The sequence below is a fragment of the Python bivittatus genome, unplaced genomic scaffold, assembly GCF_059951505.1.
Source record: "Python bivittatus isolate LINGU-HERP-01145 unplaced genomic scaffold, Pbiv_v1 ctg000310_np1212, whole genome shotgun sequence".
Classification (NCBI taxonomy): Eukaryota; Metazoa; Chordata; class Lepidosauria; order Squamata; family Pythonidae; genus Python; species Python bivittatus.
This window is the reverse complement of record NW_028277054.1, coordinates 544,559-564,291: the sequence shown is the minus strand read 5'-3', so window position 1 is coordinate 564,291 and position 19,733 is coordinate 544,559. Positions and strand designations below refer to the sequence as shown.

Here is a 19,733-nt window from a genome sequence, read left to right as displayed (position 1 = left end):
GATTTGTAGTCCAACCCCTCGGCGGGGTCGGCTGCGCGCGCGCGCGCGGCGGGACTCGTGGTCCGCGGCCCCGCCGACCACGCGGCTGCCGGCCCCGCCGAGCAGAACAAACAACCCGCCGTCGCCCGGCAACAGCGTTCCATTCTCCGCTCACGTCACCGTTCGTTTGTTGACGTTTCCGGGCAACGGCGCCGCTACCTTGACGACGGCCGGGAGGGGGCGGGGCTTCCCAGCGCGGCGGCCTCCTGAGGGGCGGAGCCAGCGGGCGGGCGGGCGGAGTCTGTCGCGGCTCGTCCGTTTCGGCCGCGTTCCCGGTCGTTAGAACCGGGCGGAGGAGCGGGCCGGGCCGGGCCGGGCCGGGCCGGGCCGGGGGGGCACTGAGGCACGAGGGGAGGACGGCGGCCGCCCGCCCGCCGGCGTGGGAAGCGCCCTGCCGGCGTCTCCGAGGGGCTTTCCGCGGGAGACGCGAGGACCCTTTCCAGGCACCCGGTGCCGTTTCGGGTCTGACCCGCGAGAAGCCCCGTTTGTTAGGAGAAGGAACCCCCCGCCGGGGATGCCGGGGGGCGGTTAGGGAAGAGGGGCTGCGTCGGCCTGGCCCGCGCTCGCGGCCCCCTGCGTCCAGCCTGGGCTCCGGCTGCCGGGGCCTACTGCAAGGCCCATGGTGCGCTCCTTTTCACCTTTTCAAACCCGGTGCCGCCCAGAAGGACGAGCTTAAGTGGCGCCCCCTGCAGGGCCAGGCGGAGAAGAAAACCATCCCCCCCCCCCGGGCTTTTGAAAATACCCGAGTTCGCTTTGGAGAGAAGAGTCCTCACTGCCGGTGGAGGTGTGGCTCCTACACGTTTCCTTGCCGCGTTTATACAGTGCGCTAAACCCGTGTGCTGAGGGGGCTGCGGCCAGCTGGCTTCGCCCTGGGAGGAGCCTGGCTGGCTGCGGCGGGTGGGGGCGCGCAGGCCCGGTGGCCTGTGCCGGTCTGTCTGGCACGGGGACCCGGCCCCTGGGAGCCGGAGTCCCCCATCCGGAAGACAGCAACATCAGGGCAGACAGAGGAGAGCGGCGCAGGGCAGAATGGCCGCCCGCCCTTTTCACCTTGCCTGCTTGACTGACATTCAGACATATCCTGAGAAATGCTGGACTAGAAGAAATAGGAACGGGAATTAAAACCGCTGGGAGAAACATCCTCAGATATGATGATGGCACCACCCTGATGGCCGGAAGTCAGGAAGGCTGACAGTATCTTCCTGAAGGTGAAAAAAAAGAGGGTTTTAAAGCTGGTTTGCTGCCCAGTGTTTTAAAAAGTAAGGGTCTGTCAACAGGCAATGCCAACCTAATGCAAATAGAGAAAAGTGGCAGCCTTTATCTTCCTAACCTGAAAAATTCACAGGAAAAACGGGGGGGGGGGGGGAGAGATACCAGGAAGATGGAAGACCTTACGGAGGCAGCCGTTGCGCCCCTGCCCGACTTTCCAAAGTCCCTGCCGAAAGGGAGTGGGGGCCGCAGGATGCACGCAGCCCCTCTCCAAAAGTTGCACAGGGGCTGCGTTTCGTAAGTGCCCACCTTTTTGGGTGTGGGACAGCACGGGGTCAGGACAAAAATGAGATTTGATTACATTTAACAACGTGGTTACTCCCCATGATTGTAATGACTTTCCCTTCTCGTTACTTTCCAAAATGCCAATTTGCCCCAAGTATAACAATGCCTTGTCAGATATCTGGCTCGCCTTTCCTTCTGTCTCCACCACATCGCTGTGCGGCAGGCTGTGCTGGGCCAGAGAGCTTCCGTGGCTGCGGATGGGCCGGAATCCCCAGAGCATAAGCAGACCTCCTGGCCACGGGAGCCGGGGGGGGCAGTGCTGGAGCAGGGACCCAGATTTGGCCTCCCCTGATCTCGGGTTTCGGGTTTCGATCTGGCCGTTGTGATCTCAAAGCTAAGGGTTGCACTCTTTTCAGAGAGGACGGTGGCCTGCGCTGAATTGCCTCTGAACATAACCCACTGGTTCCGGCACGGTGCTCAGTCCACAACAAAACGTTCAGATGTGTCACCCTGTGAATATGTAGGATGTGGGACTTCAATGGTGTAAATAAAAATAATTGCAACAGCTGGTGCGCAAACCCAGCTCTGTGCACAGGGTTTTGTGAAAACGCTCAACATCTGGGTGGGAGCAGGCTGCTCCGGGGGGGGGTGAGCATGCGAGGTCTCAGGCATGGGGCAGAATCTGGGTGAGCGTGTCAGGGAAGGAAGCAGCAGAGCCTGTGTGAGAGGCGGTTGCAGGAGCTGCGCGTTCCCTGCCTCGCGTGCCAGAGCTGCTGGCAGCTGCAGCGGCAGCGCAGCCGTTCCCCGCTCAGCTGCGGGCTCTGGCCCCGGTCCAGGCGAACTGGGTCTCCGGCCTTGGTAAACAGCAGCAGCCAGAATTGGAAGCCAAAACTTGTTGCTAAGAGACGGACGGTGTTTTGCTCCTGAGAAAATGGGGCCTCCAGGCCGGGACGGGCTGAGGACCTGGGAAGGACGGGGGGGGGGGCGCAGGGGGAGAAAGCAGAGGGGCCAAAGGGTCTCGAAAGGAGCACAGGCCAAAACAAGTGGGCCCTGCAGCCCCCTTTCTGCTGTTCCCCAAATGATTTGGACTGTCTTTCCTCACAATGGGCTTGGGGACTCCCCTCTGCACCCAGAAAAGGGGCAGAGCTAAGCAGCCCTCAGAGCACCCTCACCGCCTCCAGAGGCTGATGCCCTCTCCGCTGGCAGCGCAAGGCAGCATCTGTGGCCCCCGCCTCCCTTTTCCCCACTACACCCACCTCGGGGCGGTTGGCCGAAGGAGAGCGCGGGACTTGCCCAAAGCTCCCTGCAGATGGGAGAAAAGCCAGGGAGACTCGTGGGGTGACGCTCGGCAGCTGCCCTCTCAGCCTGACCTCCCCCGCAGGGCTGTTGTGGGAATGGCGGCAGGCAGCGCTCTTGACACCTGGTGGCAGTGGGCTTGGTGGCATTGTGTGGCTGAGCCTGTGGTGCCCCATCAGCCCACCTGTTAGCTGGCAGTTGGTGTGCGGTTGGAACCGAGATGGATTCATTCTGTTGCCACAGTTATGCTGCAGATTCAGCCAAAATGTGGAGTTAATCCGGGTTAAGTAACCTGGGGGGGGTGCAAAAATCCAATCCCCGAATGAAGTTCACGTTAGGGGAGAGCGGTCTGACCCTAGCCGTCATTGCTAGCAGCCCTCCCCCCCCCCGTTGACTTCTGTCCTTGCAGCAGCTTCCGAGGCAGGCCACCTTTCTTTCCATTTCACAGATGGGAAAAATGTGGCCGAGAAGAAGAGCTTTTGCTCGCCGAGCCGTGAAGAGATCAGAGCAGCGCGAGGCCTCGGATTGTGGCCTTCCAGGTCAGGCGTTCCGAGTGCTGCTGCTACTGGGGGAGGTGATGGTGGCGGCAGCTTCACCAGCAGAGTGCAGTGGGGCGGCAGGGTGGGTGGTGGGGCGTGCACACACATGCACTTCCAGAACCGGGGCGCCTCCTCTCTCCCCTCCTGACCCATTCGTTGGGGGGCGGGTTTGCAGGGGAACAGACAATAAGCAGGCAGCCTTCCTTGGCTGGAAACCAAGGAGCCCAACAAGCTGGCTGCCTTCCCCCCCACAGTGTCCCCACCCGGACCGTAAGATCTTCTAACGAGGCCCTCCTCCCAGATGTGAAGAGGGCCTCTACAAGGGGAGAGGTTTTTCCGCAGTGGCCTCCCATTTAGGGAGTGCCCTCCCCAAAGAGGCTTGGCTAGTGCCCACCTTAGCATCATTGCGGCTCGGGGGAAACTTTTAAGGTGTATTTTAATTGCATTCTAATCATATTGCTTTAGATTTTGATGCTGTCAAATTTGTATGTATCTTTATTCTGTATTTTACTTGATTTTATTGGCATATTTCAGTTTGAATTGCATTATTTCTTCTTTGGTGTGTTCATTGTAAGCCACCTGGACAGCTTCAGCTGTTGAGCATTTTAAAAAATGTGATAAATAAATAAAGGAGTTGCACAGCAGATACACTTTCCACAATATAGCACCTTATCCTACATTTCCTGCATCCTTTGGCCTCAGTGGGCCTTACGCCTGTCTTCTGCCTGCTCCTGGTTCCTCTCCTGCTCCTTTTCCTGCCCAGGGTCAACACTTGGCCTTGGTACACGCCCTCTCCTTCTGGGCAACCCTGCCACGCCCCGCCCACTTCCCTGCCCGCCCTACAGCTTCCTCTTTCTCTCAGCTTCTCTGCCTCCTGGGCCCTCTGGCATTCCTCCCCATGGTGCCAAGGCAATTTATATATCACCGAGCCCACATCTTTGCGATTTCAAAACTCCAGCCCAGGGAGGAGGTGATTTCCAAGAGCACTTTGTGGATAACCACCTGGGGCCCAGAAACAGACTCCTGGCCTCAGCCTGGCAATGCCCAAAGTACTAATTTTATGGAAGTGTGTCTTTGGGTCGCTGCAGGAATGAGGGAACTTTGCAAGAAATTGCAAATCGGCACCCCTTTCTCTCCAGGCGATTGTGCGTTACTTTAGAGTTTCCAGCTATTCTGCAATTTCCCTCTGAGGAAGGAGGGAAGATACCGTGCAGCTGGGAAAGTTGTAGCAAAAAAGCAAACAGGCGTCTGAAGCCTTTTTCAGGGAAAAGGCTGGTGCATTTGGAGCAAAAAAAAAGGAAAGGTCATGTCGTCCCATAAACCTCAGTCAACCAAGCTAAAGCTGTAAGGAAGCAAAATACCTGCCAAATACCATTGTCCGGTTTCGAGGAGATTTCAGTCCCAATAGCAGGCCTGCGCTGCCCCGGGGCTGTAGTCTCGCCCTTCCAAGGAGGCCCCTACAGACACCCCAGTTAGTGGCAGCTATTTTTTAATTTTTTTAAATTTATTATTAAATTTGTATGCTGCCCATCTCCTCCCAACGGGTGCCTCAGAATTAAAATCAGAAACCCCATCAACAATTAAAAATTCCCCCATAAATAGTTAAATAAATAATCCATTAAAAATCAAATCTAAACAACAAACCCTGTACATAAATACTAAAAGCATTCAAGATGACGGGGGGGCAAGGTCAGTCACCCCACAAGCCACCTCCACTGGTGCGAGCCCCCATCCGGCCCCCGGGCCTCCTGGCCCAGCCAGGATTTCACCCCTTTCCTGGAGGCCATGAGTGTGGGGGCACACCGGACCTTGGGAGGCAGATTGTTCCATAGGGCGGGGGCCACGGCAGAAAAGGCCCTCTGCCTAGACCCCACCAGTCGGAATTCCTTGACCAGTGCGGTCTGCAACATGCCCCTTCTGCTGGACTGAGCGGGGCGGGCTGAACGTGCAAGGATCGCACACCTGCTTTCTGTCCCTTTTCACTCCTGGGGCGAACAGCTGTTTCATCCCGCCCCACCAGATACTGGTGTTTCTCTTCTAGCGTTACAGCTGAATTTCCTCCCGAGTTGTTCGGATGAAAGGAGAGGCACCATCAGCTGGATTTGCTTGGAAAAGAGCAAGTGTCAATGGGCAGCAGCGAAAGAAAATGCGTGTCTCCATTTTCATGCGGGGGGGGCATGTGCTGCCCGGAGCGCTGACAGGGTCAGGGAAGCAGCCGGGCCAGGGCCGGCAGAGCATCCTCAGCCAGACCTGCAAAGGCAGCTTGGCTGAGCAGCCAGAGGACTTGAGACGGGCCTACCGGGGGCAACGCTGCCTGCAAGGGGGCCACCCGGCTGTGTCTCCCTAGGTCTCAGAGCCCCCCAACCAAACCCCTCGAGCCTTCCTACTTTGGGGCTCCTTCTGAGCAGGCAGCAGTGAGGTTTGGACCGCACTTGGGGGGCGGGGTCTGCCTCAAGAGCTGCCTTTCCTGGGTGTGGCGCTCCTCTCTCTCAGCCCCCTACATCGCGCCACCTTTCGGGCTCCTCTCTCCCGGAGGGCGTTCCGTGTCCTGGTGCTGCGTCGGGTGGACTGCAGGAAAGGCCGGTGAGGCCGGCCGGCCTCAGGGTGACCCTCCGCAAGCAAACCTCGCGTCCTTTGGCCGGGGGAGGCCAGCAGTTGGTGGACCAGCCAAGCCACGAAGGGGCAAAGTGGAGGGCGGGCAACGGAGAGGGGGCTGAGGGGGTCAGAGCCACGGCAAGAGCCGCCCTGGCAGAGCTGCGAGGTAGCCCCGCGGATCAGCCGGCAGGGTCCACCTCGGCCCAGCCCCCCCGGGAGCCAAGCCTGGCCCGGGGCAGCTACAAGCTGTGGCGCCAGTGTCTCCAGCGTGCGCGCGCGCGCGCGCCCCCTTGGCCCCTCCCGCTGCGCCAGGCTCAGGAGCGCGGGCCCTTCCGGGCAACTCTGGCCCGCAGGTGACTCAGTGCCCGCAGCTGCCCTGCCCGGCCTCAGGAGCACCCGGAGAGGGAGGCCCGGCAGGGCCACTCACGGACCCCTGATGCGGACGGCGCCTCCCGCCGTGGGCAGAGGCGGGACCCTCAGCGGCTCCCCGGAAGGCGCCGTGACCTCTGCGGTCCTTCAGACGTTCAGCTGGGTCGAAGGAGCGCGGCCCTCCGGCGCCCTCTGGCGGCCAAAGCGGGACCGGTCGTTCCAGGTGACGCCGGGCCTCGCCGCAGCTCGGGCGCGCCTGCCGGAGCGGCTGCAAAAGGGGGACGGGGCCCCGGGCGAGCGCCCCCGAGCAACCCCAACCTGGCGCCCCCCGGGAGGAGCCCGCAACCCCGTCCTCCCTCCGGCCGCGGGGCTGCTGGGAAGAGGGGAGCGGAGAGCGTCGGCAGGGAAAGACCAAGCCCTCCTCGCGGATCGCGGCGGGGAAGAGCGCAGGTCTGCGGTCGGGCGCCCCGCGGTTGCGGCCGTCTGGCGGGCTTGACCCGGCTGCGGGGCCCGGGGTGGCCCGGGCTGGGCTGGCCCGGGCTGGGCTGGCCCGGGCTGGGCTGCGCCGCGCATGGGGCAGAGGCTGCCGGGCCGTTCCGGGCCGCGTAAGCCCCGCCGGCCTCTGATTCAGCCCTGCGCCTCGCGCCCGCGTCATCCCGGCCGGGCCGCAGCTCCGGAGGATGCTATTTCTGGCGCGCCGGCTCTAAAAATAGCGCGGGGGGCGGCGCTGCTCCCTCTTGCGCGCCGCGCGTCAGCCGCGCTATTCATAGCCGCTGCGCCTCGCGCGCTCGCCCGGGAAGCCGCGGCCCGCCGGACCGAGCCCGCCGCCGCCGCTGCAGCTGACGGCATTCCGCCGCCCCTTCTGCTCCGCGGCCGCGGACCGGCTTCACGCGCATCTCAGCGTGGAGGCGCGCACGTCTCCCCCCGCCCCGTAGAGTACATTCACAAGTGACGCGGAGAACACGCCTCCCTGTCTGGGATGAGTCACTGGTGAGGTAAAAGCCGGCCTCAGGCCGATGAGGGGCTCGTGGCGTCTGTGCCTTTCGCCCAGCTGGTCCGGGAAGTTAAAAAAAGCAAAGCGAGCAACGCTAGCTGCGTCATGCCACGTAGAGCCTCCTTGGGTAGAGGCAGTGTACCCGGATGGCGGTCGCCGGGCAGGGCAGGGCTGGGCTCTCTTGGCACCCCTTCCGCCTTTCGGGGCTAAAGCGCTCTCTGCTGTGGCCCCTTCGCCTGGCAGCTGGCGGGAGAGCGAGGAACGCGGGTCCCCTCCTCCGGCGCCTTGTAAACGGCAGCGAGTTAAGTCCGCCCAGCTCCGCGGAGGACCCGCCGAGGCCTTGACTCTTCCCGCCGGCCCCAGGACCGGTTCCCTGGCTCGGCGGCAGGTTTGAAGGCTGCGCTCCGAACAGGGGAGCACTTCCTCAGGGGGTGCACGGCTGTCTGTGGGCGACGGGTGAAGCCGTCCAGCCCTTTCGCAGAATTCCAGGGAGGAAAAGCTGCCCTTTAAGAGGCCAGGACGGCACGCTTTGCATTCGGGCACCCAACGGGATCTCCCGCCAGCTGGGCAGAAGCGCACCAGCCTGTGCGCAACCAATTAAGGGGTGTGACTTTGCCGGGTGCTCTGGGAGTAGTGCTGCTTCCAAGACAGGGAGGGTGTGGTCGAGAAGGATGCAGCGCTGGGGGGTTCTGGGTGCCCACCAAGCAGAGCGCCCAGGGCCAAGGGCTGGCTGTCCCCTCATTGTCCTGCTTGGAACTCTGTATGGCAGCCACTGCCAGCTTCTCCTCTTCCAGCAGAGAAGAACTGATTCTCCCCAGAACTGCGTTTGCAGCTGAAGGTCCCTTATTTGTATCAATCTCCGGCGTAAAAGAAAATCGGAGCCGAAATTAGAATGCTGTATGGTCCCGAGACAGACTCCTGGCCACTAGATGGCGCCCTTTACTCTCGCTCTGTCCCTCCCTCCCTCCCCCTCCCGCTCTCTGTTTCTAAATTGCTCCATAGTCCAGATTATCTGGGCAGCTGGCAAGATGGCACATAGTGTGCAGCGTGTCCAGCACATGTAGCATCCCCCGGGGACATGGCAGGGCCTTTCCCCTTCATCTTACAGCAGAAGAGTAGGAATTTCTCTGTCCCAGGAGCATCCCTCTGTCCTCACTGACCTGCTGATGTTGCCAAAGGGCCGGGCACATACAGCCCCAGAGATTATCCCCAGCCAGGGCCTGTGGGCGGAAGCCGTCCGGGGGACCCATGGCTCAGACCAATTCATGCAGAGGCAAGCCCCTGTCCAGCAAAGCCAGAGCTGACTACTCCACGAGGCTTCTGGACGCACCCGTTGGCTGAGCTGGGGGCCATTCTGCAGCTGCCAGCGACTCTGTTTCTGCCCTCAGTGCATTCCCTCTCTGGAATAATCTGCCTGTGTTCCTGCTGGGAATTCTCACTCCACCGTGAATGAGCCCCGTGGCCATCTTTATGGCGGTTGGGTTCCTGTTTTCCTTTCCCTCAACCGTGCAGGACCCGGTTGGTTACCCTGAGTTGCCTCCGGGTGGCCAGCAAAGGGCTGTCCTGGAAGGGGGCGAGAGCCGTGTCTGGAGGGGCCGTGGGGGCTAGGCACCCCCCTGCTGCTGGCCTGGCCAGGCGGGCCGGTTGAAGCCACCCAGCTGAGCCTCACCTGCCTTCTGGGCTGGCCTTTCGGCCCGCTGAACTCGAGGAATCTGCTCTGCTTGCTGTGAAGTCCTGCAGGAGCTTCCTTAGGCCCTGCGGACCTTTTGTGGACTAAAATGGCGCTTCCCTCGTGGCCTCCTCAAGAAGAGCACTCCTCTCCCCTGGGTGGCTGGGTGTGCTTGGAGTTGTAATGGTGTAAGTTTAAGTCCGGATCAGGCTGAGGAGGGCTGGGACAAAGCCAGGACGCTGAGGATGAAGCCCCCCCCCCCACCTGTGCCGAGGGTGAATTTCTTCCACCCTCAGCACAGAAGCTAAGCAGGGTCAGGCCTGAGTAACACTTGGATGGAAGGTTTCCAGGGAATCCCAGGACTGCAGAATAGACTGGGAACTTGAAAAGTGTCCTGGAAAAAGGGAAAAGCAAAGCCGGGCAATGTCATTGCCAGGGGAACCACATGGACGATCTACCTATGTGGTTGCAAAGAACAGAGATCTCTTTGCCTACCCAAATTTTGTTGCTTCCCTCTTCTCAGCCACACAGATTCTGGTGAGAAAGTCTTCTACATCTGCACAATGCAGTCTTAGGGTTTTGTTTGCCATAGCTTGTCTGATGCCCCCGGGCTCTGCAGCAGATGAGTAAACTTGGTGCAATATTTTCCTTTTTTAAAAAGTGATAGTTTAAAAATGTTTAATCACACAGTGAGTTGGGCTGCAACTGAGAAAGACTCAGCAGTGTTTGCTCTGGAAATAGGAGCACTGAAGTCAAGATTTTTCCTCTCTTGATTCACTCCCCCCTCCCCAAAAGTTTGAGAGACAATCAGGAAGGGAGGAAGGGCAGAATGTGAAGAATGGCAGCTGTGGCTTTTCAGATTTTTAAAAAGGAAGGTAGAAGAACAAGGGCTAGAAAATTAAGGCCAGCATACAGGGCACCCCCATCTCAAGCTGGGGAGAAAGTTACGCACAGGAGGGGCGATGGGGCTCTGGATGGAGGTTTTCCGAGGGCTGGTGCAAAGGCCTTCGTGCTGGTCAGCAGAGAGAATTACTGCAGCTCCGTTTGGATCGAGGGGTGCTTGGCAGGGCTCTCATCTGACCCGGCGTTGGGCACCTGAAGTTCTTCCATCATTCCAGGATTAGCCAGATGGCTAGCTGTCCTCCCTTGGCCCTCTGCCCATTACATCCTCCCTCGGCTCCTATCGCTCCATAGTTGTATTTCATCTTTGGGGCTTTTCCCCCTCTTCCTTTGGGCTGCGTTTCTCTTCCTGTGCTTTGTCATGCGTCAGACCTCCCCCCACCGGCCCTGGGGATTCCTTGTGCAGAGTGGCCTCCGCTCCCCCACCCGTTTTCTCTCAGCTCCTGCAAATGGCCTTGGCTGCTGTCTCTTGGGAATGGGCGGTTTCCCTTGTAAACGCTCTTTTCACAGGCTTCAGAGGAAGAGCAGACGGTGCGTTAAGATACCTGAACCTGCAGCCAGGGCAAGGAAAGGCGCCTTAACCTCTTTGCCCTGCCGCGAGAGACGCGACCGAGGGGCGAAGTCAGTGTCTGCGTTTGGGCAGTCTCATCACATTGCCGTGGCTGGTTTGGGGCGCCTGCCTCAAATGGGATGGACCCTCAGCCCAAGGGCCTGGCCCCTCGGGGCCACAGTAGCTGACCAGATACCTATCATTTTGTACGTTGGTATTGCCCCATGGCGCTCTGCTCGGGCTGATGCTGCGGGTGACCCTGGCTTTGGGCATTTGAGGCAGGCGGGGAGGGGTGAAGATGGGTGTCTGGAAGACGAGGACTGGCCCTAAGCCAATAGCCTGTCTCCCAGGCACACGGCGAGCCCAGGAGCACCCTTGTGCTTTGTTGACATGGAAAACTGACCTGACCCTTCTTCTTCACGTCAGATCAGCTGCCGCCTGTGGCATTTCTCAGGGCTGTGCAGCCTCCCCAGGGAGCCGGGCAGCCATTCCCACACTGGCCTCCAGTTCCCAGTCCGGCCCCTTCCAGACCGGGGACGCTCAGGGAGCCGTATTCTTGCTGAGTCCAGGTTCATGGCGATGCTTCCAAGAATTCAGGACAAACATGCTGGAGTGTATTCCCAAAGCACCACAGACTCACTTGATCCTCCTTGAAGTGGTAGCGAAGCCTCAGGGATCTTTGGGATCCACAGTTCTGCTCCTGGCCTGCGGACGAGGAGTGGGCTGTAGAGGGAGATGCCGGTGGGGACAAGGCTGGTCGCCCGGCTCCCTCCCCAGCCTTCCCTTCCCAGCACATCAAACCACCAAACCCTCACTCCAAAGCACACCTGATCATGTGTCCTCAAGTCAGCGTCCGCTCTTAGTGGCCAGAGGTAGTTTTCCTCCAAACCCACCAGAGACCCCAAAAGCAATTCCCCCGCAATTTCTCTGGACTTCTTGATAGAGCAGTGCTTCTGAACTTCAGCAACTTTCAGATGTGTGGATGCTAGCTGAATTCTGGGAGCTGAAGTCCACATCTTAAAGTTGTTGAGTCTGAAAACACTGGTAGGGGGCAAAGAGCCCCCTTGCCTTCCCTTCCTCACAGAAACCCCTTTTTCTGTTTGCAGCTTTCCGTTTGGTTGCATCCAGGTGTGCCTCTCAAAAATGGCACTGCATTTTGGAAAACTCAGGGCAGCCTTTGGGGTCTACTCAGAAGTAAGACTCACTAGATTCAGCAGACCAAGCCAAGATTCCTGGTGGTGGAGAAATGGTTGCTTGGACCATATGCAACTTTTGGAATGTTTTCCCCAGGCTTCATCGCGCATCCCACCCACCCCCAGTGTCTGCAACCAGGGCGCTCCACTCGCATCTGGCTGCATTCACGTGTTTTACGCAGGAGCTACCCACTGACACTGAGTTCGGTCAGCAGGTCAGGCCCGGAGAGCAGCGCTTACTCGGGGCGGCCGGGCGGGCTGAGCCTGCAGTAGGATCCCGCCGCCCTTTGGTCGCCTCGAGGGGTCCTTCAGGTGAAGGGCATCCGGGGAAATTGCGAATTCGGCTGCGGTGCGCGAAGGGGGCGCGCGGCCCTTGGCGCACCTCTCCCGCCCTGGGCCGCGCTCCTTTCCCCTCCCTTCGTTGGCTTTAAGGCCCCCGGTGGGATTGAACGAGCTCAGGTGCCGCCGAATGGACCTGGGGCGGCGCCCCTCCCGGCCCAGGAGCCTCCTAGACGCGGTTGGCCGAGCCGAGAGCGTTGAGGAGGAGCGGTGAGGCGGAACTCTGCCCGGACTGAAGGCAACTCCCGCCCGGCGCCTCGGCGGAGGGGACGCCCGCAAGGTGACCCGGCTCCGGCGAGGAAGGCAGCCTTTCCGCGGGGCGCGAGGGAGCCTCGGTGAGGGGGCTGCTTCCTTGTCCGTCGGCGGGGTGGGCGGGGGCGCCGGCTGGCCGGCCGGCCCCCTTCGCGGATCAAAGCAACCTGCAGCCCCGGCCGTCGGCAGCTCCCGGATTTATGGCGGGTCATCAGCTCCGTCATCCGGCCCGCTCTGAGTCCTGCCCGAGCGCGACTGCGCTTCCCACCGCAGCGCTCTCCAGCGAGCGGGGACTCCAGCCAGGGCGGGCCCCTTTGGGGCTGGGAGCCGCGCCAGCCTCCGAAGCGTCCGGCAGCTGCATCCAGGAATTGAGAAGCGGCCGCGCAAACACCTGCGGAGCCTCGCCTGGTCTGGCGGGACCCTCCGAGTTGCTTTTGGGGGCTGAACTGGGGGGCGGGGGGGCAGCAGAGAGTCCATTTTCCTAGGCCGGGTGTAGTTCACCACCCGAAGCCCTTGAGGATTTGGCCCCATCGTCTTTCGGGGGGAGCCTGGCTGCGGGTTAACTGACTGGAGGCGCTGCGCCTGCACAGACTCTAAAGTACCGGGCTGAGTCTCAGCCCCTGTTGAAATTGTGCTTCCGTGTGTCTGCTGAAGTATGCCGTGTTCATGTATTTGCTGGGAACATTTGTACTGTACCTTTTAAAACAAAGCTGCTCCCCACAATAGATTAAAAACAGCAGTACTGTAATGGATAAAAATCTATATAAATTGTTTAATTCTAGGCAAGGTCAACAGTGTTCCCGTAGAATCAGGATCGAATTGATCAATTGGGAGGAATCAAAATACTATACTGGTAGCTCTTTGGATAGTCTACTGCAGTCGAAGTGTTGGGGACAGAAGGCTGCTTGTCTACCCCACCCTCCCCAGTGATGATTCTGGGGGGTGGGGCAGCGGAGAGAGGCTGCACATCTGCAGTGCCCCTTCCTGGGTGCGTGCGGCGCGTTTCCCATCCTGTGTTCGCAGCCAAGGTTTTATAAGTAGCTATAAAAGTGCGGAAGAATCCAGGGTATGAACGGATTGGCCTTGCCAGTGTGGGCTGAGCAGGGAGGGGGGTGCCACCTGCTTGCTGCCCTTGTGCCATGAGGGCTCCCGCCTCCCCCCAGCCTGTGGCAGGAGCGTTTGGCGCAGAGGGTCTGGCAGTCCCTCCCCTCCATTTGAGGCTGGCCGGGGGTGGAGAGCCGCTCGGCTCTGTGTGCATTCCTTCCTGGAGGCCATGCCCTGTTCCTACTCCTCTCTGCCCTTCTCCGCCTTCTTTTCCTCTGCGCTCTCCTGCTCAAGCTGCTATTTGCTTTCCACACTCAGGAAAGCAAATCCAAAAAGGAAAGGACTTCCCGGCCCCGCCGGTCATCTATGGCTTGTCCAGTCAGTGCCTGCTGCTGTCGACAAGCTTCTGCCTCATCCTTGTTCTGTTAACTCCAACCCCACCCCCTGTCTGGAACTTGGCCAGCTTGGATCTCCACCCCGCCACCTTCCTGCTGAGCAGCTGAGAAGCCAGAATGAAGCAAGGCACAGTTGGGTACCTGCTGGCGGCTGCCCTCTTCTGCTGCACCCAGGTAAGAAGCTGGGATGGTCCCTGGATGGTCCAGGGATCTTGCCTGGAAATGTCTTCTCGCAGCCAGGTTCCAGCCAAACAAGGAAAAAACACAGATTAAATCTGGGATCTTGTCAGGGCAAATAATGAAAGTGACTTCTATGGCTGGGGAATTCATGGACACCCGGCAATAGCTGAGTATTAAATTACCTCTGCAGTATCCCACATGCTTTTATGCATCTCTGTGGAACAAAGCAGCAAAGAGATCGGGGGTGGGGGTGGGGGTGGGCTGGGGGGGTGGCAGGAGCCAGAAATTACTTCTGTCCTCCGCAGTTGTGTCAGGCACGACTCGTACCCAAGCCAGCTGTGCTTCGTATAAGGGGAGGCGGCTGTGCTTGCTTAAGCCAGGAGCTTCCTTGGAAAGTCTTCTTGGGTTCTGGGCGAGGCGGGGAGTGGGGAGTGGGGTGGTGGTCCGCTGCATGTGCTGATGACTGCAGGTTTAGGTCTGGGGTGGGCTTGGAGGGAGGGGAAGCCGGGCTGCTGCTGCCACCTAGGAAGGGAGAGGCAGAGATCAGGCTGGGGCCCAGGTGCTGGAGTGATTTCTTTGCAGGTAATGAGAGATGGCCAAGGAGAACAAGGGTACCTTTGGGAAAGGGGCCCCACCACCAGCACCCCATAGGCAGGCCATAACTAAGCACTCCTGGCACCACATGGAAGGGGCGTTGTGTGCTAGGGTGGTAGAAACTGCTTGGATGTCTTCCCCCTGCAGGGTGCAAGGCAGTGGCATTCCTGACTTTTGGGCAGAGGTCTTGTCAGGACTGCACCTGGGGTCTTCTGAGAGCTGACACAGAGCTGCAGGAGGAGGGTCCCGGCCCTCCCTCCCTACAAGGACTGACCTTCCCTGGGAACGGTCCTTGTAGGGTCAGACCCCAAGTGCCTGTCCCGATGGCTCTGGTTCCCCTGTGAAAGGCAGCCCTGCTGGCGGAGGACTTGGAGTCGGGGGGGGGGGGGGAATGATGGTAGCCTCTCCAGGCATCTGGCGTACGGTATCTTGTCGCCTGGTGTGATGGTGCCCGCAGCAACTCAGGGCTCCTGGGGCGAAGGCAGACAGGCTCCCCGTGCCCTGGAGTTGGACCGCCCTCTAGTGGCCATTGATGGCATGGAACCCTCTTGATTTTAAGCGTAGCTGGCAGCCCAGCCAAGGGCAAGGCAGTTGGGCAAGTTTTAAAATATTCTACACCGGCATTTTTCAGCAACGGGAAGATGTGGGACGTCAACGCCATGCTGGCTGGAGAATTCTGGGAGTTGAAGTCCACGCATCTTACCGTTGCCAAGTTTGAAAAACGCTGAGCTACACCATCTTGTATTGTACTCCAGCCTGGCCTTAGCCTCCAGAATCCTGTCGTGCTTGTTGCAAACCACCTTTACCAGTCGATAGTTACGGTCGACTCCTGGACCCAATTAAAAATAACTGACTTAATAACTCCTACACCAGCCTTGCTCTGCTTAGAGCAGTGTTGTCCAAACTTGGCCACTTTAAGATGAGTGGACTTCAACTCCCAGAATTCAACATGGCTGGCTGGGGAATTCTGGGAGTTGAAGTCCACTCATCTTAAAGTGGCCAAGTTTGGACAACACTGGCTTAGAGGCTTCCAGATGGGTTGGGTATCAATCCTCATCTCTTCATGGGCTCCCTGTTGACCGAGTGCTTGGCCCTGGGGCTACAAAGTTCCCATTGGCAGGTCTACCTAATTTTAATTCCAGTGGCCGTTCTTTGCGTTCCCCCTCCGGGCTGCAGACGGGCTCATGGCACCATAGGGAGAAGAGCAGCCTTAGGCTCCGCAGGCGTCTGACAGAAGCTGCTCGGACATCGTCCCAGGCTGACGTCACGGCGTGGGTGGCCTGAGTTGCCCTGGGAGGTGGTACCGGGGGGTGGGAATCCAGCTGTGGGCCCAAAATGGCTATGGGGAGTCCTCCCTGCAGAGCGAGAGGCACTCGCCAGCCACTTTGGGGTCTTTCCCAGAGTGCCGTGGGGCAAGGCCAAGGGCCAGATGGGTCCCTGGCAAGAGTGGTTGTCGGGATTCATGTTACTGTCTACTGGACATCTTAATTATCTTATCTGCGTGATGGTGTTGTTAACTGCTGCAAGCCCTTGTAGATCATGTTATGCGTTTAACAAACAAGTTAAGTGGCCAAGGATGTTACCTGCTCTCCTGGCCCAAAACAAGGGATATTAGGAGGCCTGGCGGGGAGGCAGATGTAAGACGTGAACCGTGGCTCGGCTGCAGATGCGGGTTGGCCTCGCCGTTTGCGCTCCCTGGTTCTCTTGCGTTCCTGCTGCCTGCGATACGTCCGTCTTGCTCAAAGCCACATCCTGGAGCCTCTGCCTGCGAGCTTCTGGCGCCAGTTCCAGCCTGGGTGGAAGATGTTGCTGGGGCTTGTCGGGAGGACGACTGCTTGGCTGGCCCATGGCCAGGGTGGCCCCTCAACAAACCAACCTGGGCAATTCGGGGGAGTGGGAGAGGAAGCCGAGGGTCAACGTTGCCTGCGGACGCTGCTTCCTTTGGCCTGACCCACGGCCGGCTTTGGGGCTGGAACCCGCCGGACCTTTTGCCAACGGGGCCTTCCTTCTCTTGCAGGCCAGGTCCTCTCCCAGGCAGCCACCAGCAGGAGGCAAGTACTTCATTCCCCCCGCTGAGATCCCATGGGGAACTGGGGGCTGCCCTCATTTCCAAACGACGTGAAAAGAACAGGTGGAAGAGGCCTGCTTGGGGTTGGAGACCCGATGGCAGGGTCTCCAGGTGCCATCCTGGCAGAAATGCCTCCCTGCCGCCTGCACATCTGGACCATGTGGGAAAGGGCTCCCTGTACAAGGAGAAGGCCTGGCCTGGGTTGCAGACCCCAGCGTTTCTCTTAGGGATGAGGGGGCTGCAGGGGAGGTGTGGCCCAGGCAGAGTGGCAGGAGGGCGCATCTTGCATTTTTTCCAACCTGGGGGGAGGAATGCTGCACATCTCCCTGGCGGAGCGGCAGTGGAGAGCTGAGGGGCAGCGGAGTTAAGGGAAGAAGTCGATTTCACAGCCAAGAGGGGCCAGGGGGGCACCAAAGGCCAGGCGGTGTCTGACCCTCCCTCTCCGCTCCTCAGCGGTGCCCTTTGAGGAAGTCTGGAGTCGCAGCTACTGCCATGCCAGGGAGACGTTGGTGGATGTCCACAGCGAATTCCCCCACGAAATTGAGCACATCTTCAAGCCCCCATGCGTCCCCCTGTGGCGGTGCGCCGGCTGCTGTGGGGACGAGAGCCTGGAGTGCGTTGCTGTGAAGACCCGCACCATTGGCCTGGAGGTCTGGGACCGTTTCAACTCCCTGCTCTTACTGAGGCAGGCCCTCGAAGAGCAGGAGGGAGAGGATGGGTCTTCGGGGGCCGGGGGAGAGCAGAGCGCGACCCCAGGCTGCTGGCCGAATGCCACGGAAGGGTTCCCCCAGGGCTCCCCCCCCGCTGCTCCATCCCTGCCAGCATGCACCAAGCCCGTGACGGCTGCCTTTCTCCTCCGGCAGGTGCTGCGGGTGAGTCCCCTCTCGGGCACGACACGGCAGGAAGAGCTGACCTTCACGGAGCACATGCAGTGTGTCTGCAGGTGAGTTGGAGGCAAAGCAGCCACCGCCCCCCCCCCCGTTGGCTAGTGAGAAGAGGGTGGGGAGGGGCAGAATTGCCTGAGGAGGAAGTCCGGAAGGTCTCGATCCAAGAAGCAGCAAACGATCCTCAGCCCCACCACCCATTTTCCACTGGGGCTCATGAGCAAGTGAGGCAGAGTGCCTCTGAGCATACCCGAGAGAGGGGAGGGTCCAGGCCCATGCATGTGGGGAGGCGCATTCTCAGAGGCAAGGGCTTCCTCCCCTCCCCCCTCTACCGAAAGCTCCCAACCCGGCATTAGGTCCTGCGCCCGCTGGCGATGCAGAGCGCAAATGCTTTCTCCCCTCTTTCAGGTCTCGGCGAAAACGCTTGAAGAGCGAGAAGTACGTGGGGCTGAGGGCTCAGAGGGCGGGGAAGCTGCTCCGGAGGGGTGGAAAGGGGGCAGGACGGCAGAGGTGTTCTCAGAGCTGCTTCTCCAAGATGCCTGCTTGAGCTGAACCCCTCTCCCCACCCTTGCAGGAACCCCCGGATGGGAGCCAAGAGGAAGCCGCGAGAGCCAAGCCCCCCCTTCTCCCCCCCACTGTATGTACTCTGCTGCCTTGTGTTGAAATACTCCAGGGAAGGATTGCAGCTTGGGGGCAAAAATGTCATGCTTTGAAGGCATCCCATAGAAGGCGTGGCGGGGGGGGGGGAGGAAAGGACTCTCTGCCTGGGCACCAGGAGAGCCAATGCCGGTCTGAGCGGACCATCCTGGGCCAGCTGGAGGCCCGGCCTTGCAGAGTATAAGGAGCATACTCACACAGTATGAGAAAAGAAGTCCAGTTGCCATGACTCAACCTCCAGATACATTTATCTATTTATTAAGCAGGCTTTTCCACCCTTCTCCGCAGCCTGCCAGAAAGTTGGAGTGGGGACCCTGTGTCTGTGTGCCACAGCTGCAGTGGGGCCTGGGGTCCCCTGAGTCCCCGGCCACGTGCCTCAGCTTTGGATTTCTCTAATGCTGGGCAAATTCCTTTGACAGCTGCAAGCTTTCCACGGGCAGACGCAGTGCTGTGAGCAGGGATTGGGAAGAGACACCGAGCCCGGCAGAAACCCACAGTGGGTCTTTGCCTCCGAGAGCCGTTTCCCTCTGAAGCTGAAGCTGCTGCTGGCTGGGACCGTGCAGAGAGCCCGCCCTGGGGAGCTGCGGAGGGTCTCGTCTGCAAAGGTGGACTCCCCTCGGGCCACTGTTCTCTTTCTGACACTGGGGGGGTTGGGGAGGGGAGGCATCTCCAACACCTGGACATGTTGGTATATGTCTGTCTACACTTATGGCAGCCTAGCCTGGCCTAGCCTCCTCCATGTTTGTTCAACTACGACACTCATAACTCACAGCCAGCAAGGCCCCTGGCTGGGAACCATGGTAATTGAAGACCCAGTGCAGCTGGAGGATGCCATGTTGGGGAAGGCTGTTTTCTACATTTTTCTTCCTTTTCCAATAACCCAGCAAAGGGATACAAGTTTCTGTATGAAAGAGCCGGCTGGCCCTTTATTTAGGACACATTTTTCTTTTGCCTGAACACAGGTGCCTCTTCTACCAATGCCTCTCCCTCAGGGTGTGGTGTTATCTTTAGTGGCTTTTAGCAAAACAGTCCTTGTAATATACATTTTTTAAAATTAGGGTTTGATATCATCCCCCTCCCCCATCTGGGAAGCTGGGAAAAAATCCTTGGTTTATTTTAAAGAACGCAGATAATGTCTTTTGGTCCTGCCTCGATTGTTTGCGTGCCTTTTATAGCGCCTTGGAATAAACTGAATGCTGCTTCGTTGCTCTGCTCTCAGCCTTCAGCAGGTGGGGCTGTTCTTTAAGCTTAAAGGGTTGCCGGATGTCAAGATCTTCTGTCCCATGATGAGCGTACCCCTGCTTAGCTTAATTCCGACTCAGGCGATTAACCTCTGGTTCTGGGTTTGTATACTAAGGACCTTCGGAATCCCAGTGTGCTCAGCTGTGGCTCTCTGGGCCACGAGACCACAGCCTCTCTTTCCCTCTGCCCCTGGTACCTGGAGGGGCACCAAGTGAAGCCAGAGCCAAGTCCCAACTGCCACGGGTGAATGTAAATAGGAATTAGGGTGGGTGGTCACCTCTCTGGGTGAGAAGTTTAGCACCAGAACTGGTAGATGTGGAGGGAAGCCACCACCTCCTAGTTTAGCCTCTGTGAACCTGCGCCTGCCTGCCTGCCTGCCTGCCCGGAAAGGGGGAGCTTGTACTGTGAAGAGAGGGGGGAGGCGGTTAAGGAGATGGAGTCTT

General features: G+C 59.4%; 1 protein-coding gene and 1 long non-coding RNA gene across 5 annotated transcripts; one reads left to right on the top strand and one right to left on the bottom strand.

Annotated features, from left to right (window-relative positions):
- Positions 1 to 323: 323 nt before the first annotated feature.
- On the bottom strand, positions 324 to 6,704 carry LOC148216086 (uncharacterized). Its single transcript, XR_015795948.1, has 3 exons — positions 5,328 to 6,704; positions 4,727 to 4,822; positions 324 to 3,958 (listed from the first exon to the last, which is right to left on the bottom strand). It is a non-coding gene; the product is annotated as an uncharacterized LOC148216086 (long non-coding RNA).
- Positions 6,705 to 7,093: 389 nt separating this feature from the next.
- Positions 7,094 to 18,898, top strand: LOC103050803 (snake venom vascular endothelial growth factor toxin HF-like). Of its 4 annotated transcripts, XM_088139710.1 has the most exons (8): positions 7,094 to 7,324; positions 13,589 to 13,839; positions 16,457 to 16,490; positions 16,961 to 17,157; positions 17,371 to 17,450; positions 17,800 to 17,829; positions 17,966 to 18,028; positions 18,468 to 18,898. In XM_088139710.1, the coding sequence occupies exons 2-8, from the start codon at positions 13,783 to 13,785 to the stop codon at positions 18,577 to 18,579; spliced, it is 573 nt and encodes a 190-aa protein (XP_087995836.1). In that variant the 5' UTR covers positions 7,094 to 7,324; positions 13,589 to 13,782; the 3' UTR covers positions 18,580 to 18,898. The 4 variants fall into 4 exon arrangements, with proteins under 4 accessions (XP_087995836.1, XP_087995835.1, XP_087995834.1 ...); XM_088139709.1 differs by lacking the exon at positions 7,094 to 7,324 and having other exon boundaries at positions 7,335 to 13,839; XM_088139707.1 differs by lacking the exons at positions 7,094 to 7,324; positions 13,589 to 13,839 and having other exon boundaries at positions 14,344 to 16,490.
- Positions 18,899 to 19,733: the final 835 nt, after the last annotated feature.